Source organism: Pseudonaja textilis, chromosome 16 (genome assembly GCF_049901715.1).
Source record: "Pseudonaja textilis isolate UNSWEBS1 chromosome 16, rPseTex1.2, whole genome shotgun sequence".
NCBI classification, from domain to species: Eukaryota; Metazoa; Chordata; class Lepidosauria; order Squamata; family Elapidae; genus Pseudonaja; species Pseudonaja textilis.
In genome coordinates, this window is record NC_142005.1 from 6,916,991 (window position 1) to 6,943,582 (window position 26,592).

The 26,592-nt window shown below is 44.3% G+C and overlaps 2 protein-coding genes, 1 long non-coding RNA gene and 5 other non-coding genes across 9 annotated transcripts; all 8 read right to left on the reverse strand.

Moving 5' to 3' along the window:
• Window positions 1-586: 586 nt before the first annotated feature.
• LOC113446641 (uncharacterized) lies at window positions 587-5,098 on the reverse strand. Its single transcript, XM_026716384.2, has 2 exons — window positions 3,211-5,098; window positions 587-2,337 (listed from the first exon to the last, which is right to left on the reverse strand). Exons 1-2 carry the CDS (start codon window positions 3,503-3,505, stop codon window positions 1,946-1,948), a joined length of 687 nt encoding a protein of 228 aa, XP_026572169.1. The 5' UTR covers window positions 3,506-5,098; the 3' UTR covers window positions 587-1,945.
• Window positions 5,099-5,424: 326 nt separating this feature from the next.
• LOC113446648 (uncharacterized) lies at window positions 5,425-11,980 on the reverse strand. The gene is made up of 10 exons (XR_003375509.2): window positions 11,937-11,980; window positions 11,158-11,193; window positions 10,479-10,496; window positions 9,771-9,826; window positions 9,546-9,566; window positions 8,662-8,719; window positions 8,036-8,084; window positions 7,244-7,276; window positions 6,519-6,583; window positions 5,425-5,916 (listed from the first exon to the last, which is right to left on the reverse strand). It is a non-coding gene; the product is annotated as an uncharacterized LOC113446648 (long non-coding RNA).
• On the reverse strand, window positions 6,711-6,778 carry LOC113446736 (small nucleolar RNA SNORD31). Its single transcript, XR_003375519.1, has one exon. It is a non-coding gene; the product is annotated as a small nucleolar RNA SNORD31 (small nucleolar RNA).
• LOC113446732 (small nucleolar RNA SNORD29) lies at window positions 7,398-7,462 on the reverse strand. Its single transcript, XR_003375516.1, has one exon. It is a non-coding gene; the product is annotated as a small nucleolar RNA SNORD29 (small nucleolar RNA).
• Window positions 8,538-8,608, reverse strand: LOC113446735 (small nucleolar RNA SNORD30). Its single transcript, XR_003375518.1, has one exon. It is a non-coding gene; the product is annotated as a small nucleolar RNA SNORD30 (small nucleolar RNA).
• LOC113446731 (small nucleolar RNA SNORD22) lies at window positions 8,817-8,943 on the reverse strand. The gene has a single exon (XR_003375515.1). It is a non-coding gene; the product is annotated as a small nucleolar RNA SNORD22 (small nucleolar RNA).
• Window positions 10,624-10,693, reverse strand: LOC113446733 (small nucleolar RNA SNORD26). Its single transcript, XR_003375517.1, has one exon. It is a non-coding gene; the product is annotated as a small nucleolar RNA SNORD26 (small nucleolar RNA).
• Window positions 11,981-13,123: 1,143 nt separating the features above from the next.
• On the reverse strand, window positions 13,124-23,753 carry TUT1 (terminal uridylyl transferase 1, U6 snRNA-specific). 2 transcript variants are annotated; one of them, XM_026716357.2, is made up of 10 exons: window positions 23,500-23,753; window positions 21,424-21,614; window positions 21,098-21,307; window positions 20,703-20,817; window positions 20,481-20,611; window positions 18,797-19,029; window positions 17,567-17,676; window positions 16,331-16,453; window positions 15,691-15,783; window positions 13,124-14,303 (listed from the first exon to the last, which is right to left on the reverse strand). In XM_026716357.2, the coding sequence occupies exons 1-10, from the start codon at window positions 23,585-23,587 to the stop codon at window positions 13,222-13,224; spliced, it is 2,376 nt and encodes a 791-aa protein (XP_026572142.1). In that variant the 5' UTR covers window positions 23,588-23,753; the 3' UTR covers window positions 13,124-13,221. The 2 variants fall into 2 exon arrangements, with proteins under 2 accessions (XP_026572142.1, XP_026572141.1); XM_026716356.2 differs by having other exon boundaries at window positions 20,454-20,611; window positions 23,500-23,726.
• Between the last annotated feature and the right edge of the window lie 2,839 nt (window positions 23,754-26,592).

Here is a 26,592-nt window from a genome sequence, read left to right on the forward strand (position 1 = left end):
TGGCTCACGCGCCGCTTGCGTGCGTCAATCAAAAACGTCCCCCTCGCGCTCCTTTCCCCCTCTTCAGACGGTCCTGCCACTTTGGGTACAGGGAAAAATAAAGTATTTGCAAGGATAATTAAAAGCGGTTCATTTGATTTTTTTTTGAAGAGGTAGCTGGTTAATTTATCTACTTTTTTTTTATCCTGCCTATATTATTTTTATAAATAAGTCAAGGTGGTGAACATATACTTCCTCCTCCTTCTATTTTCCTCATAACAACCCTGTAGACTTGGGCTGAGAGTGAAAGACTGGTCCAAAGTCTCCAGCCAACTTTCATGCCTATGGCAGAACTACAACTATCTCCTTTTTTCTAGGCTAGTGCTTTAACTACTAAACCAAACTGCCGCTTAGAAATAAATAATGCTTATAAGTCATTAGAACTGGAACAATAAAGTCCCTTCCTTGTTTTTTCATCCAGTCTTCTGCTTTTTCTCTCTCTTTTGTCTGTTCCTTAATGCCAAAGAAGGATTTAAAGTAAAGTAAGAAGATAATCTTGTTCTTTTTTTTAAAAAATCCCACTGATCAGAAATAAGCATAACAGAGATTTCAGCAGAGACTTACTTTATTTCACAAGCCCCCAACAACATGGCACCAAATTTTCTTTTGATTCCCTTACTTCCCAACATTTTAGATAGCTTGAATGAATCTACAATGGATGTCTTTACCCAAAAATATAGACCTCCAAAAACAGACAAGGAAAACTTTATAGATAAACGAAGGAATGGATAGAGACAATGAATAACAGACCACACAGCCCACAACGTTTAAGGTTACATTTGATAAGGAAACACAGAAATCTGATTTCAGAGTTTTTCCAAACCTTTTCAGAAGATTGGTATTGCTTTCAAGGAAATTTTAAAGTCTAGCAAAATCTGTCCTAGAATGGTGATGCGCTGTCCAACATGTTTTTCTTATGCTTAATCCCAACAGCCAAGATAAAAATAACAGCACAATGGAGAGAACATCCAGCCTGTAATGAGATCGTGATTCTGCAGAAATTAGGAACATCCTGTCAAGCAGAAGAGCAGGAAAAATAAAATCTCAGGTAAAAGAGAGAGAGAACAGGTCTTCAAAACATTGTATTGTTTTTGCTAGTTGAAATATCTTCATTTAGCAGGCTAGGTAATCACTTGACATTTGCAAAACCTGGCATCTTCAACTTTGTAACATGACTCCAAATCAGCCCCATTTCATTACAAGTAGCCCTCGACTTACCACCATAATTGAGCCCAACATTTGCTAAATTGAGTTTTGCCTCATTATACGAACTTCCTTGCCATGGTTAAGTGAATCATCGCAGCTGCTAGGTTAGTAACACAGTTAAGTGAATCTAGCTTCCCACTGACTTGGCCTATCAGGTCATAAAAGGGAATCACTTGACTCCACTGGACATTGCAACTGTCATAAATACGAGTCAGTTGCCAAGTTTTCAAATTTTGATCACAAGACCATGGGGATGCTACAATGGTCGTAAGTGTGATAAACAGTCACACGTCCCTTTGTTCAGTGCCATTGTAACTTTGAACGGTCACTAAATGAACTAAAATAAGTAAAGGGCTACTTGCATTTTAATAAATCTGACTAGAATACTAATGTGAAAAGGGAAGGAGGCATGTTAATTTTTTGCCGTGGTTCATTCTCAGAGTGAAAATTAACTTCCCATCATTTCTGTCCAGCATAGCATTGACGCATGACTGAATGTGTGCAGCTGTGGCCTGCACACGCTTGCAACTTATCCTATGTCCCGCTTGAAAATGTAAACATTGCCAAATAAAAATGAATCCTGCAGGGAATCTAGTCTGAAGATTGTCTCAGCAGCTGAACTTGAGTGTGTGTGCACAAGGGGAAGCGTGGAGCTCTTCTCTTCCCCCTGGTAACCTTGCAGAAGAAACCTTCCACCTGTTTAGCCATCAGGACGAGGCAGGCTGCGCCACAGAGTGGCCAGGAAGGGTGGGCAACGCAGACTCAACTGCAGGTCCTCGCAGGTGTCTCCCTCCGGACACACAACTTTCACACACATTTCGTCATCTCGGCCTCCTTCGGCATTGCGGAAGGGCTCCGTCACATCAAAACGGACACCGCAAGCGTCCCCGTTCAGCAACCGAGTGTCTCGTCTCTTGGACCGAGGTTGCAAGAGGGATTGGGGCCAAGAGGGAGCAGAGAGGAGGAGGCGGAGAGGAAAAGGCCAGCTCTGATCTAGAGGCTGTTCCAAGTTCAACAGGACGAAAGCTTTGGTGAGACGGACGCCTCTCTGGCAACGGAGATGGAGCATCCAGCAGAATTTGTGCTCTGGCCCTGTGAGAAGAAGAGAGGCAGTATGTTGTAAAACAGCACAGAGTCGCATAGATACAATAAGCAGAGGAGAGGGAAGGGGAAGGGAGAGGGGGAAAGTGGAGGATAAAAAAAGAACGGAAGGGAAGGAAAACATGAAAGGAAAGGAATAGATAAAAGGAAAAGATAAAAGGAAAAAGGAAAGGAAGGAAACCAAGATAACAAGAAGGAAATGAAACAATAGCATATAAAGTGTATATTTATATTAATAATATACACTATTTATATGCTATTGTTTCATTTCCTTCTTGTTATCTTGGTTTCCCTTCCTTTTCCTTTTTTTTCCTTTTATCTTTTCCTTTTATCTATTCCTTTCCTTTCATGTAGACTACAAAATATAAAGTAAAAAAAAATAATAAAACACCGAGCTTTCCTTTCTCCCTGATCTAACTCACACCACTAGAATTTGGCTGCAAGTAACGGAAACCCAGTTTGTCGTAGTTTTAAAAACTGCAGATTTCTCCTAAGTTAAAACACTGGACTTTGAACAGTTGCATAAAACATGCTTCAATTTCCTCCACGATGTTTCCCGCTTGCCCCGCCATTCCTAGCCGATTTTAACCTAGAAGCTTTAACTTCAGATATAGTTGGGGATACAAACGACCAACGGTTTTATGTGGGACAAAAAAAATTCCATGGGAAATGGATTGCAAACCCCCTCCTCTTTCAAAACACCCCACCTTCAGGAACTGCTGTGAATGGCCCCAACAGCTGTTGCCCAGCTGCCAGGGGCTCCAGGGCGGAGTCTCCAAAGCCCATCCCCTGCTTGGGTCTGATTGGTTGCACAGCTGGCATCCAGTCGGAGCCTGGCACCCGTCCCACGGCCCTCCCGCTTACCTTGCCTGCCTTCGTTGACTTTCAGCGATGTCGTCATGCTCTTGAAGTCGCCAGTCGCCAGCATTGCCATGTAGGCTTCGTAAGCGTGGGAGGTACATCTCAGCATGCAGCTGCTAAATCTGGGCTGCCCCGGCAGCTGTCCCTCCCGCCTGGCCGCTGGGCTGTCATCGGCAGGGCAAAGCGCCCACTGCTCCCCGCCGGTCAGTCCCTCTGTCGCCAGTTCCTGACTTCCGACGTAGCCCAGAAGAGCCGTGCCCAGGATCCAGAAGACCAGGATCAGCCCAGAATGACCCATTGCAAGTTTTCAGGACAGAAACCAGCATGTCGAGGAAGAGCATGCAGGGCAGGCCGAGGAGCTGGTTCTCACAGCCACAACAGGCCTGAACCTGTTGCCTCAGCCTGTGTGGATTCCTCGCCCCCCGCCAGCTGCTGGGAGGGTGCCCAGAGCAGCAGCTATCAACAGCTTTGGAATGCCAGGCACCAGAGCGGGAATCGGAGGCAGGGAGCGAGGCAGAAGACCGCTGGGGACACGGCCAAGTTATATAAGGTGTAGCTTGCAATGGACGTTTTGCATGTCCGGCAGAAGAACGCAACAATCATCCCGCCATTTTGTGCAAGCCCGTGCAGAACACAGCTGCAGCCACAAGTGGCTACAACAGGGATGGTAGAGGCTACCTAACATCCAGGGCCTCTTTTCTTCACCAATCCATTGCATGACCGACCAATCACCCATTCCCAGGGGTGAAAACATGCTTGGGTAGTCTTCATCTTACAAAGATTTGTCTAGGGATTGTTCAAATTTACAACACAGAAAACGACGTGATGTGCAATTGTTTTTTTTTTTTCAGTTACAACCCTTGCAACATCCCCGTCATCTCAGGACAAAAAATTTAGATGCTTGACATCTGGCAAGCTCTTATAACAGTTGCCGTGTGCTGGGGTCGACCTTCTGACCAGTCAAGGAGGAAGCGAGATTCACTTGTTACTTAAGAACTACAATGATTCACTTAACAATGGTAGCGAGAGGTTGCAAAATGGGACACAACTCCCTTTTCTATGGAGATTCTCAAGTCATCTAGGTCAGGGTTGTCCAAAAGGTGCTTTTTCAAAGCAGAGCTGAAGCAGCTTCTTGGACGAGCAGAGTTGGAGGGGACCTTGGAGGTCATCTAGTCCAACCCGCTGCTTAGTCAGGAAACCCCATAGCATTTCAGACAAATGTGTTGTCCAATCTCTTCTTAAAAACTTCCAGTGTTGGAGTATTCAAAACTTCTGGAGGCAAGCTGTTCCACAGGCTAATTGTTCTGTCAGGAAATTTCTCCTTAGTTCTAAGTTGCTTCTCTCCTCGATTTAGTTTCCATCCATTGCTTCTTGTCCTGCCCTCAGGTGCTTTGGAGAATAGCTTGACTCCCTTCTTTGGGGCAGCCCCTCAAATATTGGAAGACCAATATAATGTCCCCCCACCGCCCTTCTTTTCATTAAACTAGCCTGGCGCAGTTCCTGCAACCATTCTTCCTATGTTTTAGCCTCCAGTCCCCTAATCATCTTTGTTGCTCTTCTCTGCACTCAACATCTTTTTTTACATCATGGTGACCAAAACTGAATGCAGTAAACATCTTCAAAGAAAAACTAGAAAGTCCATTTGCCTCTGAAAAAGCACCTTTGGGTCACTTACCGATTGCTTGAGTGCAAGATGAGCGTTGTACAAATGTCAGTTGTGCCTGGTTGACCTCTCCCCTCAACCAAATGACCTTTTCAGGGGGCTGTAGCTTATTACTAGGCCCATTGTCCCTTTCCCAAAACAGGAAGGGTCATAGAACCCAATATACCAAGCCACACGCTGAAAGGGCATTAAGAACGGAACGTATTTCAGTACAAATAAAGTAACTCAATCCTTTTTCATCTTTCTGGCTTATCCTGAACATAGTTAGGAAAGCCAGCTGGGTGACTTTGGGCCAATTACCAGGGCACTGGGAGTCCCATTTCAGACGTTAACGCTGGCTGGGTGACTTTCAACCAATCACTAGGAAGGTGGCGAGTTCTAGTTCCACTTTAGCCAGCTGGGTGACTTTCGGCCAGTCCTTCTCAGCCCAACCCACCTCACAAGATTGTTGTGAGGAAGTAGATAACTATTACCCAATTAGACAAAACACCATCTGAGCAAACTCTCCCTCCATCCATGTTTCACCAAGTTAATCAGGAAAACCAACTCCAGCATTGTTTCCAACCAGAGTATTTATTAATACCAGCAAATTTGTACACATTTCAAAGAAATTTACCATACACGGAACAGATTGCTAAATACATTTTTTTCTGATAGGTACCAAATCTTTTTTAACACATTGAAAAAAATCCTGTACAATTCTAGGTATATTTTTTTTCCCAAATTTCAAAACTTTCATCCAGTTTCTAACTATCAGCAAATTCTTCTATTTATAATAGTTTTTTTTTAAAAAGAGAACCCCAAAACACACATCTTTGTGCAGAATATTCTTTTTTTTTGGGAAAGCTAGTAAAAATATCTCCAGCCAGTCTTGAATTTCGGATGTTACAGGTATTGGAAGGCAGAAGGATACTGCAAGGAGCCATTTCAGTTCTTCATTATTCCACCATTAAAGCCAGCAAAGACACACAAATTCTTGATTCGAGAACATGGTGACAGCTCCTGTATTCTTCTCAGATGTCTTCACAGTAAACATTTAAGCCTGCCTTTATGGAGACAAGACATAGATTGAAAATTGAGCTGCTGAAATAATCTGTAAGTTACAACACAAGTTGAATCTCAAGGATATGTTAATGAGAACGAATATGCTTTTTGGAGTACCAAGTGTGAACTGAGGAGGGGATGACACACCAGAAACTAAGAATAACAGAATTGGAAGGTAACTTGAAGATCTAACCCCCTGCTAAAACAGAAGAGCCTGTACCCATTTCAAATAGTTGTCCCATCTCTTCTTAAAATGGAGCACCCACAACTTCTGAAAGCAAATTGTTCCACGGATTGTTCTAATTGCCAGGAAACGTCTCCTAACTTCCATGTTGGTTCTCTCCTTGATTAATTTCCATCCATTGCTTCTTGTCCTGCCTTCAGGTGCTTTGGAGAATAGGCTGACCGCCTCCTCTTTACGGCAGCCCCTCAAATATTGGAACACTGCTATTATGTCACCCCTAGACTTTCTTTTCACAAGACACATCCCTGTCCATCTGAGAAAACTGAGATTACAATCCGTTTTTCTTGGCAGCTTGTTTCCACAAAAACAACCTTAACATTTGTACTATTATGTATGGCGTTAGAAATGGACTCTTCTCACCTCTTCCAGTGGGAAATAGCAGATTTCAAGCTCTGTAGGTCGAGCCAAAACAGCTTAGGAGCCATCTGCGCAAAGAGAAAGAATGGCAGGACCAGTTTGCATTAAATTGGAGTTTAAGAAAACAAAAGGCAACATGTGAAAAAGGCAGGCAAGCCATAAATTCCCAGGCTGACGTAGAGGAAAGTTGGCTTTGGATAATCAGAGGGACCACTCAGTCACAGGAAATCAGACTGGGGCGGTAAAGATCTCATCATTGAGAGCCAGCTGCAACAAGCATCAGAAAAACCACAAAAACCCGGCTTAATACACTACTAACCACAATTGCCCCAAGGCAAAAATGAACCAGACTGTGATGTAGCAAGAGGTATGTATCCAGGTGGATTTGTCTCACATTGCAAACTTATCTTGTCTACAGATAATCCTTTATTTACAACCGTACATTTCCTGGCTGTTCACAAAGTTACAGCAGCACTGAAAAAGTGACTTACGACCACTTCCCACACTTATGACCCTTGCAGCATCTCCATGGATCACATGATCAAAGCTCAGAAACTTGGCAACTGACTCGTGATTTATGACAGTTGCAATGTCCCAGGGCCACTTAACCACTGTGCCAAGAACGGTCATAAAAAGGGGGAAAAACTCGGGTCTCACTTAGCAACAGAAATTTTGGACTTTGCTCATAAGTTGAGGCTTATCTTGTGTAGGCAGGAAAATCCACTCACCTATGTTTTGGGCTGTCCCTTGCAAGTTATTTTCTGCAGGAGGAAAGAAAGAAAAAGCAACGTGTGTACACAACCAAACATTAACAAATCAATTTTTAAAAAAGGCAATGGAAACCCATCAGGAATCCATCTTATAAAATTCATGCCATTTGCAGTTTTTCAGGCAGTTCCTGACGTTTCATTTTGTTCAAAGTGAGCTAGTTGTATTCATCATCAAAACTGCAACGGGCAGGGACGAGAATGCTCATTTTATGTGTAAAAAAGAAATTCTAAACAGAGATGTGTGCTTTGAGATTCTCGTTTTTTATTTAACTATTAAGAATTAAGCTACCCTGGCAGGAAAGCTTAAGAGTTGTCCTTGACATCTTGGGGTGTAACGTTTTAGTTTGAGCTGGACTTGATCCTTTCCATACATCACTTGTAAACCATAGTGAAAGACAGAGCTTATAAATATCCGATTTATTTTAAGCTAAACAAAGAATACCACCTCTAAAGATAGAAAAATAGCCCACACCTGAGGTCTATTCCAAGTGCCATTTTCCCCTAGTTTTGCTGTAAGCTGCCTATAGATTAGCCCCACAGCAAGATTGGCGGGAAATAAATTTAACCAGTAAATTTTATTCAAGTTCTAACCTTCAGGTCTGGAAACCTGACCGAGGCTGGGATCTATATCTACCAGCTGTTCCTAGCTCATGGGCTGTATGAAAGCAGCCAGTGACTGGGTCAGATTTGACCCACAGGCCTTAAGTTTTGCTGACCCATAGATTAAAGCTATCTCATGGTGTTTCTTACCAGTTCATTCTCCACCTTTCAGGAACACTCTGTGACCGGATTCTCCATTCTGTAGGATAGAATGTTATCATGAACATGTAAATACACCAACCAGGTAAAACTCTGGTCGTTACTGATCAGTTAATAGAAGCCTGTTGCGTTGCCAGCAGAGCCTTCAAAAACTTAATTCAACACCAGCCTCAAAATCTGGAAATCTCTTCCCCAACAAGGAAATATCTAACAATTAAATTGGGGTTACCCTGCTAAACAAGGCTCAGGTCTTTTTTCACTCCAAATTTACAAGCTGTAGAGCAACCTTAAGATCTGTGGACTTAAAAATCTCCCAACTTAAGAACCTTAAGATTTGTAGACTTCAACTCCCAGAATCCCCCCCGATTATCCCCCCCAGAAGTTGAAGTCTTATCTCTAAAGAGATTCAAGAAAGCAGGAGGGGAGGGGGTAAATATTTGGGGCAGCAATGATCTCCCCCACTCCCAACCCCAGACTGGCCTAGTTCCCAACTGAGGCTCAGATTCCGATTCTCAACAGCGTGATTCAGCCGAACGAGATTCCAAGTGTCAGCTCATCATATCAGCGGGAACCAGGCCGGTCAACAAAATTGTGAATTGAGTAGCTGCAAAACTTACTCTGGCCAACCAGGACAGGCAATCTTCCTATTACTTCAGATTTGTTTCCTTTTGGAAGCTGTTGAAAGAAATAATCATGATATTGTAAAAGCAGGACTCTTATGATTCTCTGAGGATTTCTTGGATAAAAAAAAAAGAGGTGTTAAGAACGCCTGGTCCCATCAGACAGCTCCTTCCGAAGCCAATTATCCTCTTTTCCATCTGTTAGCACCAGTGGGTTCAACCTTTGCAGATTCTGGCACTAGACAGACGGTAAGACGTGATAGTTTTTCATCACTGGGACAAGGAGTCGCTGATTTTAATAGCCTCCTGTCTTTTAATGTATTTTTTAAAAAAATAAGAATTCTTTATTGGCCAAGTGTTATTGGCCCACTGCTCACACAACAGCGTTTCCCCCTCTCTCCACCAGCCTGGTCAAGCCACCAACTGGTACAAATGGTTAGCACAGCCTTCTCCAAACTGGCAGGGGCTATATACTGGTACTCCCCGACTTGCAACTGTTTGCTTACTGACCAAAGTTAAAACGGCACTGTAAAAAGTGACTTACAACTTTGTTTTTCGCACTTAAAAGATCATTGTGGTATCCCGAGTTATGTGATCAAAATTCAGGCGCTTGGCTACAGTCTCATATCTATGATGGTTGCAGCTTGCCCTTCTGACCAGATCAGATTCATTTTATCGTCGTAACTAACTCAGCAGCTGCAATGATTCAGTTAACAACAGAGCCAAGAAAGATCATAGTATCAGGGCAAGATTCACCTTAAGGCACCTCTCACTTGGAAACATAAATTTTGGGCTCGATCGTCACCGTAAGCGGAAGACAACCTGTTCAGGCTGAAAGGCCCGGCCAAAATCAATTCTAAGAGTCTTAAATATGGACTCACCTTTCTTCCAGGTGGATCTGTCTGTAGGATAGAAAAAGAGAACCCAAATTAGTAAAAGAAAAAGCAAGAAAAACATTTGCGCGATAGAAGCCTTGGCCGATCAGGGCTTTGGTAACTCAATTGCCATTTGACTTCAAAGTCGTCCAACAACAGAGGTCATCCTTTCCAGCACCAACAATCACACTACAGCATCTTGCACAATGGACCCACAACCTTCCAACTCACCTCTGACAGATCCATAACCTTTGGCCAACATTTTCAGGTTCACAGCCGTGTGTGCCCTGAAAAAGGAAAGAGAGACAATTCTAAGATTATACACTCCAGCTCCAAGCTTATTGCCTCAACAAACCAGGATTTTGTGTGTTCTCAGACAGTTAACTGAACATCACCCATCATCAGATATATGCTTGTCTGTTTTATGCACATCATGGAACACAGGAAGATTAAGTGTCTTAGGGAAGTAATCCAGATTTTTAAAGACTTGCAAGCCAGCAGCCAACCGGAAAACACACACAGGCAGTCCTCGACGTACAAGCATCCATTTAGTGACCGTTCAAAGTTACAACGGCATGGAAAAAATGTGACTTATGAACGTATTTCACACTTACAACCATTACACATCCCCATGGTCAAAAAGTGAAACGCTTGGCAGCTGACTCATATTTATGACGGTTGCAGTGTCCAGGGGTCAATGTGATCCCCTTTTGCGACCTTTCACTTAGCAACCAAGCTGATTTAACAGCTGCAATGATTTACTTTAACCACTGCAGCAAGAAAAGTCGTAAAACGGGACACGACTCGCTTAACATTGTCTTCCTTAGCAACAGAGATTTGGGATTCAACTGAGGTCGCAAGTCGAAGACTACCTGTAGCAGAGTAAAACCACTTTAAAGTGATTTTTAAACGAGCATCATGCACGGTTTAGCTACTTACCATCTGTGCTGCTTGTAGCTGCAAAACAAACCCAAGGAAAAATGAGTTATTATTTTTCTCTTGTCATCTAAACCTCTCAAAAAGCTTTTTTTTAAATTAGACAATAGTTTTTAGAATTCAGTTGGTCAATTCTTCTTTTTGGGGCGCTACTCAGACGGCTTTCAATTCTCCATTGAAGCATCAGAAAGAGAGAGTTCAGCATCTCTTCATTGTAGCTTTTCCTAACTTCAAACCAAGTAGCGGAGACGTAAATATCTAATTTACCAAATTCAAATGCAATATTCTTTTGGTTTCTATTTGTTTTTATTCTACATTTATTCCACTGCAGGCCCCATAGTTACCTCTGGGATATTGAGATGGGCTACATATAAATTAAATATATTCCACCACCCCAACTATTTCTTCCTTTTTTACTGATCAATTTAATTGAGATTTATTGATGACCGCAAGCTAAGCCTGGCTTTTCCATTTGCGAATTTCGTGAATCAAGTCTTTCTCATGTCTTTAATAGCCGCCTTGTGCGAACAGTCAGCAATATAAATTTACAAATAAATATTGCAGCAAAGAGCAAACTTGATGCTACCAGCAAAACAGTTGGCTTTGTGGTAGAATTTTTGCCCATTTTTTAAAATGAAGTTTAAACACCAAGCACTTCTATATTTAAAAAAGCCTAACTCACCTGGTTTGCTGAGCTCCAGAATGCCACTGGCCCAACCTGTTGAGGAAAAGAAATAAAAGTGAGTTATAAATATAATTTAACCTGGGTTAGTCTAAGTTTTACTAAGCCACCCGAGGCTGGAGTCTTTTCAGAAAATAAAAGCATTCCTCACAGCACAGTTCAGAACAGGTCTGTGTTAATTTCATCACCGAAAGACTCCGATTTTTTTTTTAAAAAAAAAATAATTAAAAAGCCCCCTTGGACGTGGCTGGCAAATTTAAAATGAGCTTTTACAGCAACTTTTTTTTTATTTTAAAGTGAGCTTTTACAGCAACTCTTTTTAAAAAGAATTGCAAATAAATGCATTGCAAAAATTTAAAAAGACTTTGCAAAAGCCAAAAATCTAAATTTAAGCCTCCCTTCCCAAACCTGAATTTCTTGCTCAATTGCCTGTTTTAAATTGCATTTCTCTCTTCCCTCCCCAGGAAAAAAACAATCCTCATATATATGCACAAAATATGCATTTCATAAATGGTTCATATATTGTTTTAAAAATAGAGCCAGGCTCGCAAGCAATCGCGTGCAGCATTTCGATCCCTTCTTCCTTTTGCTTTGCAGAGATCCCTATTTTGCTGCGTGCATTGATTTTTCCCACCCCGGAGCGGGATCTTTTTTTCGATCTAGTGGATCCCAATCGTGCCTCAGTTAGGAAGAGGGGATCCTTGGAAAGAGATCGGGCCAATTGGGCTGGAGCGGATCTTCCCGCAGGCCGTGGATGGCGACCGATTAAGAACACGTACCTCTGCCCGGTTGCACCGCGGACGTCTCGAAAAAGAAATAAGAACCGGCTGCGAAAGAGTTAAATAGTCGGGAGCCGCGGGGCACGCTGGGAAATGCTCCTCCCACTCCAATAGAGAGCCTCGTTGAATTCTTTAGCCGCGCGAAGGCTTGTGGGTGGATGTAACTATAGACATACGAAAAGGAAAGACATGGATCTTCCAGCTGTTGGAGACCGAGGAGAACTTTCGAGGTATTTTGCCATGGATTTCATTCACACAACTCCCTGCTGTTGGAAGTGCTGAAAAAGAAGGCAACGGGCAGACTCTGAAATGTAAAAAATTGAGCAATAACGGCCATCCTTGATATGAAATAGTAAAACTTTCACTTGGGCCCAAAAGTTGGATTTGCTTGCAAAGGTTTTTTCTATTATTTCGTATGTCTATGATACCAATGGGTGGGGGAAATGCGCGCGAAGGGCCGGAGCGGTGACGCAAGCGCGATGGGAAGACTCGACAACGGCGCGCATGCGTAGTGGAAAAAGATGGTGGTTGGATGGGCGTGGAGACTTTCTACTTCCTTGATTGGCAAGCCCTCCTCCAAACGACAGTGTCCCTAAGCACGTACAGAGTGCTCCCAAACCCCACTGCATAACTGTGAAACGCCAAACATGCGATAGAGAAAAATAAGGGGGTCTTCGCTGCTCTCTTGGTGGTTGTCTTGCAGACGTTTCATGACCCAACTAGGTAACATCACCAGTGTTCGAAAGGAGTGAGGTTTGTTGCAAATGTCCCTTCTAGCACTGATGATGTTACCCAGTTGGGTCATGAAATGTCTGTAAGAAAACACCAAAGCTCAGAGGGCACCAAAGTTCTGCTTTACACATTACTCGTCTTCGTGTGGTTGATATTTGGTCATGCAAACATACAAAGAACTGTTATCTGTCATATTTCTTTTTTCTTCTTCTTCTTCCCCTTCTTTCTTTTATTCTCCTTTTTAAATTTCTTTTCCCTTCTCTGTGGTTTTAAAGGGGTAAAACTAGCATTCAATAAAATTATTTTGAGAAGAAAAACAAACAAACAAAAAAGACATTAGTTTGTTTAAGACCAAAGCCCACGATTAGGGTTCATTCAATCATCGGTGACCAACAATTCTAGTGTTGTGTCGTGGCTGGATCAACTTCAAGAATCCAAAACACCAAGGAAACAGGTTTCCATTTTTCTCCCCATTCCTTTTATTTTTGTAAACAGCCAGAATGAAAAAAAAACATTACCTAAATACAGAATTCTGCCAGGGTCTTAAGAAATTTCAAATGCCATCCTCTAGAGAAGATTTGTCCTCTGAGGTAGGTAGGTCTGAAGGCTTGGTGATCAGGTACTGCTCGACCATTCGGGGTAGAAAACCTTGTAGGAAATGAAAAAAATCTTGGAAAAGTGCTCCCTGTTCAGGGTTGGGGATGAAATTTAGGCTGATTTGTGGGTCGTCCTCCCCAGAAACCCCCTCTCTGATACTGGCACAAACGGTGAATCCAAACAGGGGATCTACGGGCCTGGTTTCCCCCTCCTGTTGGGAAATCGCCTCCGACACTTTGCCTTCCAGCTCTAAGGGATCAGTGGATGTTTTGGGATCCGCTTCCGCGCTGAATTGTCGCCGGACACGGCGTCTTCCTAACCAGACACGGTGCCAGACGGTACAGTCCCAAGCCACACTTTCCACGTCGGCGAGGGAAAACTCCGACCGTGACCTCTTTGCGGGTGGAGAACCCAACGTGGCATCTTCTACGCTCAGGGATCGCTTGGAACCCACCGACAATTGTTCGGTTTTCTTTTCCAGCGGCTCCTCCTCTGGATCGCTGCTGAGGGATTCCCAATCGTCGCCGAATCCCTGCGGCTTCTCCGAGCAGCCGCATTTCAACACGTGCTGCAGGACAAACGCAATGCCTGCGCATGTTCTCTGGAACGAGAGCTGGGGCCAATCCCTGCTCGGGCGTAACTCTGGGTGGGACCCCAGAGATGGTGCGGCTGGCGTTAAGGGGAGGAAGATGACCAGCCGTTCCGCTGTTTGCGGGCTGCCGGGCTGGAAGAGACGAACCAGTCCCCAGGTCTTCCCCTTGGTGGATTTACGCTGGTATTGCAAGCTGCGGCAATATTTGGCGGCGTCCTGGCAGCTCCGCTGGAGACGCAGAGCCGTTTTTTCGTTGACGTTGGCCGCCACGTTGTGGCTCAGCTCAAAAGGATCCTGGAGGTTGATGGGGCCCACCTTGAATTTCTGACCCGCGTCGGATAACAGGAAATCGGAGAGAGGAAGGGACCGGCCCTCACGGAGGGAGATGACCCCGCCAGCGAAATTGTAGCATTCGAAGACGCGAAAAAACTCAGCCAGAAGGCAGCCTGGAACGAAGGAGACACAGCAAGCTTTAGGAACGTGAGGTGTTTTGGTTTTTTTTCCTAGCTAAGCTCTGATTTGGAGCTTGTTCTGTGCTAAACCAGGACGGGGTGACTCTAGCTTTCTAAGCAAGTGAACACGGCAGTTTAATTGTGGCTTGTTTAATCCCCTTAGGGCAGTGGTGGGTAACCTTTTGGGGCTCCTGTGCCAAAAATTGTGTGCGCGCTTGCACGCCCACGGTCACAGTGCCAGCACCCAGAAGGCAATGCGCGCACCCCCACGCATGCGCGCACAATCCCCACCACCCCCATCCCTCCACCCCCTTTCCTGCAATGCACCTCACAGCTGATTTTCAGCCGGTTTGAGGCCTTTTTTGGCCTCCCAGAGGCTTGAGGAAGGTTTCTGCAGGCTTTGCAGGCCGAAAATTAGGCCTGTTTTGTCAATTGTGGTATTTTCGGAAAAACAGGAAGTGATGAAACGGGGTTAGTTTTCGGACTGCAAAGCCTGCAGAAGCCTTCCTCAAGCCTCATGGAGGCCGAAAAAGGCCCCAACCCATCGAAAATCAGTTGTGAGGCACGTGCATGCGCAGTGAGGTAAATTTGTCTGCAGCTCGTCTGCCGGCACAAATGGCTCTATGTACCCGTGGCACGTGTGCCATAGGTTCACCATCACACCCTTAGGGTTTGGTAGAGCAGACAGAAAGGATGCCAAGTAAAATTGTGCAACCATATTCATGTCAGGCACCCTCAGAGCTAGTCCTTAACTTACAACCTTTTGTTTAGAGATTGTTTGAAGTTACAACGGCCCCGGAAAAAGGGACTTAAGGCAGGGTTTCACACTTACGACCTGTTGTAGTATCAAAATTCATGTGATCAAAATTTGGTTGCTATGCAACCAACATGTGTTTACGATAGTTTCAAGTATCCCGGGACATCCCATGATCTTCCCAGCCGGCTTCAAAAAAGCAAAGCCAAAAGAGGGAAGATGGATTTGCTTAATGACTGGATCCACTCGCTTAACAACTGGGGCGAGAATGGTCATAAAATCATGGCATAACTCACTTCATTCCTGACTCGATTAGCAATGGAAATTACTAGCAGAAATTCTGTCCCCAATGGCGGTCATAACTTGAGGATTACCTTTATTTATTTATTAGTGGCATTTATACGTCTCCCGTCTCACCGTGAAAAGAGATTCGGGGGAGGGGTTAGAATCAAAAACACCCCTAAGTCACATTGTTCAAGGATTCGTCCTAACCCTCATTCGTTCAGTGTCGTCACAATTCAAAGAATTGCAGAATGAGCCGTCGCAAGTTGGGGACTGCCTGTTTTTTTTTTTTTTAAAAAAAAAAACAAAGCCCATGCAACTTAAAAGCTCTTGGTAGCAACTCACAACAACTTTCTGGGTTCCCGCTGGGTTGCAACGAAGCCGGATCCTTAGGAAAAGTGCAGTCCCAACCGTCCACCACAGTCAGTTCTCCATCATCTGAGAAGAGAGGAAAAAAAAGATTGGAAAAGGATGAAAAAAAAGTCTGCAAAGTCTCAAATCTTCAAGGGTTAGGGATGATCTGGGGACTGTAGGCTAAAACATAGGAAGAACGGTTGCAGGAACTGGGTTTGGCTAGTCTGGTGAAGAGAAGGACCAGGGGAGACAGGAGAGCAGCCTTCCAATATTTGAGGGGCTGCCCCAGAGAGGAGGAAGCTACTCTCCAAAGCACCCAAAGGCCAAACAAGGAACTATGGATGGAAACTGAACAAGGAGAGATTCAACCTGGAAATAAGGAGAAACTTTCTGACAGGGAGAGCAGTCAACCCATGGAACAGAAGTTGCCCTCGGAAACTGTGGGAGCACCATCACTTGAAGAGATTTGTCAGAAATGGTGTAGGGTCTTCCGCTTGGGCGGAGGGGTTGGACTAGACGACCTACAAGGTCCCTTCCAACTCTGATTATCTGCTAAGATGTTTGCCTGCCTTGGAGTTTTGATTCCGCTGGGTGTGTTAACTGGAACCCTGCCATACGGAGAGATATTAACCTGTGAGATCCTTCAACCGGGCAACCGTCGGTAAGACGGAGGGGCTGCGTGTCTGTAGGAAGAAGAACACCAGCAATGTCAGGGCATAGTTATTGAGGAGGGGGCCGCCACCAAAAAGATTTCCTGCAAAATAAAATAAATTTTTTTTAAAAATGAGGATGGGCGTTAGAAGGAAAAGGGGAGCAAGCCAACTTCACCCCCTCAAGCCAACTTCACCCTTTTAAATGACTTTCCACGTTGATTTTCTAAACGCCCCGGACTCCGTTTTATATTTTAAATGCCGTTTTAATCTTTTATTTCTACCCCGTCCACAGAGTTCCTCTCTTGAGGGAGGTGGACGGTTTCCAAATCAAATCCAGAAAGTAAAATAAAATTAAAAGCTCACTAGGTTTTGCCCGGCCCAGAAAACCTGGTTCTGATCGCTTCCTAACTCAGGGGGTTGATCAACTCACAGGTAGCCCTTGACTTATAACAGTTTGTTTAATGACCGCTCGAAGTTGCGGCCCTCAAAGAAGTGACTTAGGATCGTTTTTCACACTTGTGACCATTGGAGCATCCCCGTGGTCATGTGATCAACAGACGCTTGGCAACCGACTCCCAGTTATGATGGTTGCAGCGTTCCAGGATCATGTGATCCCCTTTTGCGACCTTCTGACGAGCAAAGTCAATGGGATTCGCTTAACAACCGTGTTGCTAACTGAAGCACTGCGATAATGCACTTTGCAGTTGCGGTCAGAAAGGGTGTAAAATTCTTTCCTTCCTCCCATGCATTCATCCATGTATCCTTCCTTCCTTCCTTCCATACATTCTTCCTTCTATTTTTCTTTCTTTTCTTTCTCCCTACCTGATTCCCTTCCTTCCTTCCTTCTTTCCTTCCTTTCTTCCTTCCATACATCCTACCCTCCCTCCCTTCCTTCCATGTATCCTTCCTTCCTTTCTTCCATACATCCTTCCTTCTCTTTTTCTTTCCTTCCTCCCTGATTCCTTTTCCTTCCTTCCTTCCTTCCTTCCTTCCATACATACATACATCCTTCCTTCTCTTTTTCTTTCTTTCCTTCCTCCCTGCCTGATTCCTTCTCCCTCTTCCTTCCTTCTTTGCATACACCCTTCCCTTCCTCCCTTCCACGTATCCTTCCTTCCTTCCTTCTGTTGCTAACTTATGTTTTTTGTTTCATTCCTTCCTTCTCCCTTTCCCTCCCTCCTTCCCTTCCCATGCACCCGTCCTTTCCACTTTACCTGCCAAACCTTGCTGCTTCGCCCAGTAGCGCACTGCGTACACCAAAGGCCTCACACGTTCATCCGCTTCTGTGCAAAACTGCAGGAAGCGCGTGTTGCACAGGGCCAGCCTGCCAAGGAAGAAGAAAACGGGGTTCAAGTCAGAATATACCGTGCAGAACCCAACTGCTTCTTTACACTTGAAATATTCTCTTCAGTCCCCCCTAAATTCAAATTTCCCCAATCTTAAATCCAGCCCCTTTGCCAATCTCGTCAACTTTTAAGAGGTGTGGGTTTCAACTCCCAGAATTCCCCAGACAGCATTCTGGAAATTAAAATCCTCTTAAAATTCACAAGCCTGAAAAACACTGCATTAAATCCAACGGATTCTCTGCCGTTATCCAGAGCCTAAAAGTCTCAAAACTTTGGAGTTCCACATTGGATTGTCCTGGATTTATAACCCCAGGGGAGCCCCAAAATTTCTGCTGCTAAGAGAGACAATTGTTGATTGAATTTTGGCCCGTTTTAGGAGCTTTCTTGGCCAAAGTTGTGCAGTTGTTCATTTAGTCACGTGGTTCTTAAGTGAATCTGGCTTCCCCCATTGAATCTGCTTGTCAGGAGGTTGCAATAGGGGGTCATGGGACCCAGTGGTGAGATTCAAATTTTTTTATTACTGGTTCTGTGGGCGTGGCTTGGGTGTGGCTTGGCCTGGTGGGTGTGGCAAGGAAAGGATACTGAAAAATCCCCCTTCCCTCCCCACCCCACTAACCTGCTTTCCAGCTCCGTTCTCCTGTGCAGGGCAACCAAGGAAGACCCAGCCAATCAGCTGGGACTCAATGGGAGGTGGAGAATAGATGGGGGCGGGGCCAGTCAGAGTTGGGATTGGGCGGTTCTCCGAACTATTCAACATTTCCGCTACCGGTTCTCCAGAACTGATCAGAACCGGCTGAATACCGCCTCTGATGACGACTCCTTTGTCATAAATATGAGTCAGTCATCAGGTGTCTGAATTTTGACCACGTGACCATGGGGATGTTGCAACAGTCATTTTGCAACAGTCATAAGTGCGAAAAATGGTCACAAGTCAACTTTTCCAGTGCCGTTGTAACTTCGGCCACTCAGTGAATTATTTTAAATCGATTTACTATTAATTATTTTAATTTAATTTATTTTAATGCCTGCAACCCGCTGCACAGACTGAGCTTGACAAGAGTACAAAAAAACTTGGCTACCGAGACATGAAATCCTTACTTGTTGTTTATGGAGATATCCCCCCTTAAGCTGGACTCCTTGTGGCAAAACTTGACAACGGGCCGGCGAGCGGTGGAGACCACCTGTACGTGGTGGACGCCTGGCACGCACTTCTGCAGCACGGTGGCCACCAGATCAAGGATTTCAGGCACGGTGGCTGTGACCAGGTCGATATCGGACAAGATCGAATCTTCGGAGCGAGATTCCACTTCCATGGCTTCTTGTTCCTCTGCCTGCAAAAAATTGAGAGAGGATTAAATCCAGAAGTGTGTATAAACCTCCTAGGACCGCAATGGATCCCAACTTTTCCACGCCTAAGCAGGACTGTTCTGAAGTGGATTTTGCCCCATTTTTACAACCTTTCTGGCTGCGGTCGTTAAGTGAATCTCTACGGTTGTTAAGTGAATCTGGCTTCCCCCGTTGACCTTGCTTGTCAGGAGATCGCAAAAAAGGGATTCTGTGACCCCCGGGGACACTGCAATCATCATAAATATGTTGCCAAGCGACTAAGTTTTAATCACCTGACCACAGCGGCGTGCGACGGTTGTAAGTGTGAGAAATGGCCCAACTCACTTTTTTCAGTGTCACTGTATCTTCAAATTAATGGTTATAAATCAAGGACTCTCTCTATTCTACTCACCTCTACGGGGAGTAGCGTTGCTGGGACTCAGCCAGAGATGGGTGGACTTTCAACTCCCAGAATTCTCCACCCCAGAAGCTTAGCTGAGGGATTATGGGAGTTGAAGTCCACCCCTCTTAAATTGGCTGAGGTTGTGTTATAGCCTGTCAGCCCTTCCAGCAGCCGAATCAGAGGAGGAGGAGGAAGTGTGAGAGTCAGAGTCAGCATCAAGACAACCTGGGAGCTCTGAGGGGAAAGAAGGAATGGAGCCGTCTCAGAGAGACGGAGACAGAGACGGAGCCTGGGCTGTCCATCAGCCCTCAGATGGAGAGTCAAGAGCCCCCAGGTCTGGAGGTGGCTGATGAGGAAGAGGAGGAACAGCCGGGTCCAGTGCCTGATGCACGGATACGCAGAAGGCAGAGGAGAGGAGAGCGGTGTAAATCTATGGGCCGGTCCTTGGGATGGAAGAGCCAGGTCTGGAGGTGGCTGATGAGGAAGAGGAGGAACAGCCAGGTCTAGTGCCTGGCGCACGGATGCACAGAAGGCAGAGGAAAGGAGAGCGGTGGAAATCTATGGGCCGGTCCTTGGGACGGAAGAGCCAGGTCTGGAGGTGGCTGATGAGGAAGAGGAGGAACAGCCGGGTCCAGTGCCTGATGCACGGATGCGCAGAAGGCAGAGGAGAGGAGAGCAGTGGAAATCTATGAGCCGGTCTTTGGGACGGAAGAGCCACCGCTCTAACAAAGCCCCACTCTAGCTCTGGGGATAAAAGGCAGGGGGAGGAGGTGAATAGATGTGGCAGACAGCTATTCCCCTCCCTGCTGTACGGACTTGTTAGCCCGCTGTTTTTTCCAGGGTTGCTGGCGCTCCTAATAAAGGAAGCATTGACTGATTATAGAGGGTTTGTTGTGTTTTGGGAGCTGGGTCAGAACAGGTTGAGAAATAGGTGATGCACAGCAGTCAGCAGTGGTCTTGCCAAGTTTAACTAACGTTTCCTATCTCTAACAAGAGATACGGGACAAAACAAACATCTTCATTTACCAAGATAGAACCCAGTCTCTTCCTCACCGGTGGCTTATTAGTTGCCTTGGCAGAAGCCTGGAAATTTTTCGTCTTCTCCAAATCCAGGAACAAATCCAGATCACATCCAGAGACACTGAAGCCGTTCACGGAAGACCCAAAGGGAAGAATGACCGATTCTGTGTGTTTGGGGGGAAAAGACCAGTTGTAAAAATCGGAAACTTTCCAAATATCCAGTCGAAGCAGACGGCAAAAAGTGCACTACTTTACCTGGGAAGAATTCAGAAAACACCTCCTGGAACAGCTTGACGAGCAAGTCTCGAAGACGCCGTTCGCTCTCGGAAAATTCAAACAGCTGCACCATTAAAGCCATCTGGGCATCGACCTGCAGGAAAAAAAAATGAAGTTTTTTTTTCTGTAACCAACTGTATTCAGAGGAATTCTTTACGACATTCCCTATGTTCTACTCCCAGACTTCCCCAGCCAGCATGTTTTAAGATGGGAGGACTTCAATTCCCAGAATTCCCTAGCCAGCATGCTTTAAGATGGGTGGACTTCAATTCCCAGAATTCCCTAGCCAGCATTCTTTAAGATGGGAGGACTTCAATTCCCAGAATTCCCTAGCCAGCATGTTTTAAGATGGGTGGACTTCAATTCCCACTTACATCATCTACTTGGCAGATAATTTGCGCCAATTTCTCTGGGCTCATCTGCTCCCGCCTAGCTGACCCTTGTTTCTTTGGCGGGGTGTATCTGAAATCCTTCTTCTCACGTGGCTTGACGCGTAACTTCTGCCCTCCTAGACTATGCTGTGGCTCTGCTAATACTTTCTGGAGTATCTCCTCGTCCTGCAGTTCCACAATTGCATAGACCCCCTGCAGAAAAAGAGCATTAAGCTTGCAAATTTTGCCAGTGACTTCTTTTTTTAATCAATCAAAAGTGATATAGGAAGTGGAGGGGCGGGGGGAAGAGAGAAAGGGATCAGATTGACCTTATCTTTGTCCATCACGACATTGATCACCTTCCCGTAAGTTTCAAAATAGGTGCTCAGCTCCGTGGCTGTCGTCCCTTTCTGGAACCCACTGACAAAAATACTGCGGAGTTCCTGAGACTGGCGGACGCTACGAAGGTTTTCCAACCGCTGGTGTTTCTTCCCGCGCAGATGATCGTCCAAGCTGGGCTCTAAAACATCAAAGCAACCATCTTCAATTGCAGTTCATCTATCTGGAATCCGCACTGCATATCAGACATTAATACTATCAAGAGAGTCCAGAGATCTTTCATGAAAAGAGTCCTCCACTCCTCCGTGCATAAGAGATACCTTATGCCACCAGACTTGAAATATTGGGCTTAGACAACGTAGAATTACGCCACCTTCGGTCCAACCTAAGCACAGTACATAAATTTATCTGCTATAATGTCCTACCTGTCAATGACTGTTTCAGCTTCATCCACACCAGTAGACGAGCACACATTAGATACAAACTCAAGATAAACCACTCCAAACTCGATTGCAGGAAATACAACTTCAGCAACAGAGTGGTCAATGCCTGGAATGTGTTTTCTTCCCCAAACCCCCAAAACTTTAACCTTAGACTGTCTACTGTTGACCTCACCCCATTCCTAAGAGGTCTGTAAAGAGCGTGCATAAGTGCACCAATGTGCCTACCCTATCGTTCCTGTCCTAATGTCCCCTTTTATTTGTACCCATTTCATGTAATCATAATCATGTTCTAATTATATCTGTTATCTCTAATACATACTTGACCAATAAATAAATATAAAAATAAAAAATGTTTTGAGGAAGGACTTTTGAAAAAACCACAAGGAACGTGTTTTCCTGAGCAAAAGACAGTCGTTCCAACTTTGTTCAACCTTTAATGCTTCTCAGAAAGTTAACAAAGAAACACCTCTGCGCCAGGTGAGGTTCTGCATTGGCTCACTGCATCTTAAGCTATTTTATATTATATTTACTTTAGAAAAGAATGTTTGTAGCTCAGGATTGGTTCTCTCGGAGCATGGGTGCTTTTTCTGCAGACATTTCATTACCATAGTAGGTAACGTCATCAGTGCACCCAGTTCAGATAACTATTTCAGATAATATTTTACATCTCCAGGTCAATTTAAGCCAGGAAAGAAGCAGGACCCCAAAAAATTATTGGAGCTGCAAAGCAGCATTAGGTGCCTTAGTTGTTGTTTTTTAAAAAGCTACCCCAAAAGCAGACCAGGCTATGAGAGAGAAGCAAGAAATCACAGGATTGAAGGCTGGAATTGAACCAGGAAACTGAAAAAGCAGCCAAGAAGAGACTCCTGACCATTTTCCCCCACTTTATGGATGACAGGAAGACTTGGTTCCCAAACCCTGTTTCTATAAATATATTAAAAATGCATGTTATTCACATTTATAGTTTTATACAATGTTACAGACAAAATCGATTTCTGTTAAATTTAACTGTGAATTAATGTTAATTAAAATTAAGAGTTAATTTTAACTGTTTTTGTATTTATAACTGCTTTTATATTTGTTTTTATTACAGCGTATGGGCAACCTATAACATTCCATAAATACATTTTACCACCTCTGAGTCCCTGGGAGGTGTGGAGCAATATATATTTAATACATAAATGATTGTTCCTTTCATTATTGTGGTTATATTGGACATATAGCCACATCTTGGGGCAGCGACCATCATAATTTCAGCAAGGTTTTTGAGGGTAGGTGGAATCTCCATTTATCTTTAATTTATGCTTAATTAAATTTGCAGTAGCGGGACTCCTTTGCCCCACAAATTCTTATTTCGTTGCAAAGGAAGGAGACAGAGAAGTTGCAAACATCAGCACGTTTAAAGGAAAGCTGCAGAAGAACTAAAGCTCGGGCTTTCCTTTTGTGCCTCTGAACATGGGCAGAGTACTGCCAAATTATCTGAACCTTAACCGCACCCTGCCCCGTGTTTATTAGGTTAAAACTCCCCACGTGCTAAAAAGCAGCCCTAAAATCTCGATTTATTTTACAATTATTTAATTTACGGCCTTAGGCCCCTACTTGACCCTTGACCCCCCCACTCACTGTTGGCAACCGTCACGTGACACAGACGGCACCGAAAAGCTCCGCGCGGCAGAGAGTCCACATCGCCCGTCGTTCCCTCTTCCTCCATTTCGCTCCACGGCCAAAAGCTGGTTCGCCTTCACGAAAGTTCCGCCCCAAATGATTGGCCGCTCTTGCTCTACTACTTTATGGTTTTTAACCTGAAAGGTCGAAGCGGCTAGAAACTTTGAATATATCATGTGATAGCCGTGTAATGACGTCACGATCATAGAGATAAGGAGCAATCAAATTTGTATCCGGTAAAACTTCCGGATCGCATACGAAGGTCGTCCCTTGCGTGGCAGAGAAGGAAGAGCATTCATTGTCTTCGCCTCTCCATAGAGGTAGAAAAAGAAACGAAATTCTTGTAAGGCGGCAGCGTCCATAAATTAGCCTGCTTTTAGCCCAACTCTTCCGGGTTAAAACCGAACTCACTTTTCCATGCTTATTTATGTGGAAAAAAATATATTTATATTTATTAATGCGAACCCTTCTGTTCATTGCAACACACTGTAGGTTACATCAATAAAAGATACAAAAATAAAAGAAGTTATTGATGCACGATTTAGAAGAGTTTTGCCCTAGAAACGTCAAAATTGCTTTTTTGACTTTTGCCCAAAATTTAGGATTTTGCAGGGCTTTTTCTTACCTCGAAAGCAGAAAAATCCCAATTTGGGCTGTACTGTGGTCCAGTTACTGAGTGCTCATTTGAGAAAAACACTAAAAAGTTAGCATTGTAGGAGACTAGATGATCTCCATAGTCCCCTCCAGCTCTATTCTTATAAGAGTGGAAAGGGAACTTGGAGGTCATCTAGTCCAATCCACTGCACAAGCAGGGTACCCTATAGAGACAAGTGGCTGTCCAGTCTTTTCTTTAAAACTTCCAGTGATTAATCACTGTTAATCTGTGTTGGAAAAATAAATCAGGATAGATAGATAGATAGATAGATAGATAGATAGATAGATAGATAGATAGATAAAGATAGGTAGGTAGATAAAGGTAGGTAGGTAGGTAGGTAGATATAGAGGACATGGATGGATGGATGGAGATACCAGATAAATTAGATTAATAGATAGAGAATATGGAGATTCCAGTAGATTAAATTGGATTGGATTGGATTGGATTGGATTGGATAGATAGATAGATAGATAGATAGATAGATAGATAGATAGATAGATAGATAGATAGACAGACAGATATAGAGGATAAGGATGGATGGGTGGAGATACCAGTAGATTAGATTAATAGATAGATAAAACATAGAGACATGATAGATGGACGGATGAATAGAGAGAGATGGGGATAGAGATGATAGGTGTAGGTAGATAAGCAATAGCACTTACTTATATACCATTTCCCAATGGTAAATAATAAGATAAACAATATGGATGGATTGAGGAGGGATATATGTCTTTTTAATTAAAAAATAATATATTTTAAATCAGAAAGTTATTTTAAATTCCTTCGACAGGAATTACTGTTGTGCAGGAAACTGTCCTTGAATTGAACTTGATTTTTGTCCTCCGTGAATTCAGGCTTTACAAAGGGAAACAGAAGCAGAGGCCAACACCACACACACACACACACAAGTCACAGGAAAACCTACAAATGGCACGGAGGGGGAAAATGGTCTCCTTTATATATAAACCCTGAGGCTTCCAAATCCACCAATGGGAAGTGGCCTCAGGAAAACTAACGTGGCCATTGGCCTCTGGGTGAACCTGTAGGCCAATGAAACGGCTGGAGGATAAAGGCCAATAACAACACAGAGCCTGGACTGGTGCCACCAATCAGGTGAGAGCTGGCTTGGAGGGAAAAGGGAGCAGGACTGGATGGCAAAGAATCAGAGAGCTGGAGTCACTGAAGAGATTTTGATGCTAGATGGGAAGAACTGAAAGCCAAGAGAAAAGTAGCAAACCGTCCAAAATCAAAACTAGCAATATTTACTATATGGATGAATTTATTCCTGTTGTTGCCTCTTTGCTGCCTATGAATATGTCCATTCAAACATAAGAAAATGTGCTCTGTGGGAAGTTTCTTAATTCTAATGATTCAAAATCAAAACTAAATAAACGTTTTCTCCAGCTGGTTTACCCTACTCAGTCATTGGGTTAGAAAATAGGAGAGTGGACTTCTAGTTCCACCTTAAGTGGGAAAGATACTGGGTGACTGGGAGATCTAGTTCCTCATTAGGCATGAAAGCCAAGTGGGAGACTTTGGGTCAAATATCAGGAGTCGGGGAGTTCTAGTCCTGCCTTAGGCATGAAAGCATCTGGGTGAGTTTGGGCCAATTGCCAGGAAATGGGGAGTTCTAGTTCGTCATTACATATGAAAACCAACTGGGAGACTTTGGGTCAATCATCAGGAGACTGGGAGTTCTAGTTCCTCATTAGGCATGAAAGACAACTGGGAGACTTTGGGTCAAACACCAGGAGACTGGGAATTCGAGTCCTGCCTTAGGCATGAAAGAACTAGGTGACTGGGCCAATCACCAGGAAACGGGGAGTTCTAGTTTGTCATTAGATATGAAAGCCAACTGGGAAACTTTGGGTCAATCATCAGGAGACTGGGAGTTCTAGTTCCTCATTAGGCACGAGAGACAACTGGGAGACTTTGGGTCAAATACCAGGAGACTGGGAATTCTAGTCCTGCCTTAGGCATGAAAGAACTAGGTGACTGGGCCGATCACCAGGAAACGGGGAGTTCTAGTTTGTCATTAGATATGAAAGCCAACTGGGAAACTTTGGGTCAATCATCAGGAGGCTGGGAGTTCTAGTTCCTCATTAGGTATGAAAGCCAACTGGGAGACTTTGGGCCAATCATCAGGAGACTGGGAGTTCTAGTTCCTCATTAGGCACGAAAGACAACTGGGAGACTTTGGGTCAAATACCAGGAGACTGGGAGTTCTAGTCCTGCCTTAGGCATGAAAGAACTGGGTGACTGGGTCAATCATCAGGAGACGGGGAGTTCTAGTTTGTCATTAGATATGAAAGCCAACTGGGAAACTTTGGGTCAATCACCAGGAGACTGGGAGTTCTAGTCCTGCCTTAGGCATAAAAGCTGACAAGGGTTAT

Bases quoted from the DNA above. Each gene is read 5' to 3' on its own strand.
- LOC113446641 (XM_026716384.2), bottom strand. From the start codon at position 3,505: ATGGGTCATTCTGGGCTGATCCTGGTCTTCTGGATCCTGGGCACGGCT. The intron at 2,338-3,210 runs GTAAGCGGGAGG...TTCTTCTCACAG, and splicing joins AGTCAACGAAGGCAGGCAAG to GGCCAGAGCACAAATTCTGC.
- TUT1 (XM_026716356.2), bottom strand. From the start codon at position 23,587: ATGGAGGAAGAGGGAACGACGGGCGATGTGGACTCTCTGCCGCGCGGA. The intron at 21,308-21,423 runs GTCAATCTGATC...CTTTTTCTGCAG, and splicing joins TCGTGATGGACAAAGATAAG to GGGGTCTATGCAATTGTGGA. The intron at 16,454-17,566 runs GTAAAGTGGAAA...TTTATTTTGCAG, and splicing joins GAAGCAGCAAGGTTTGGCAG to GAAATCTTTTTGGTGGCGGC.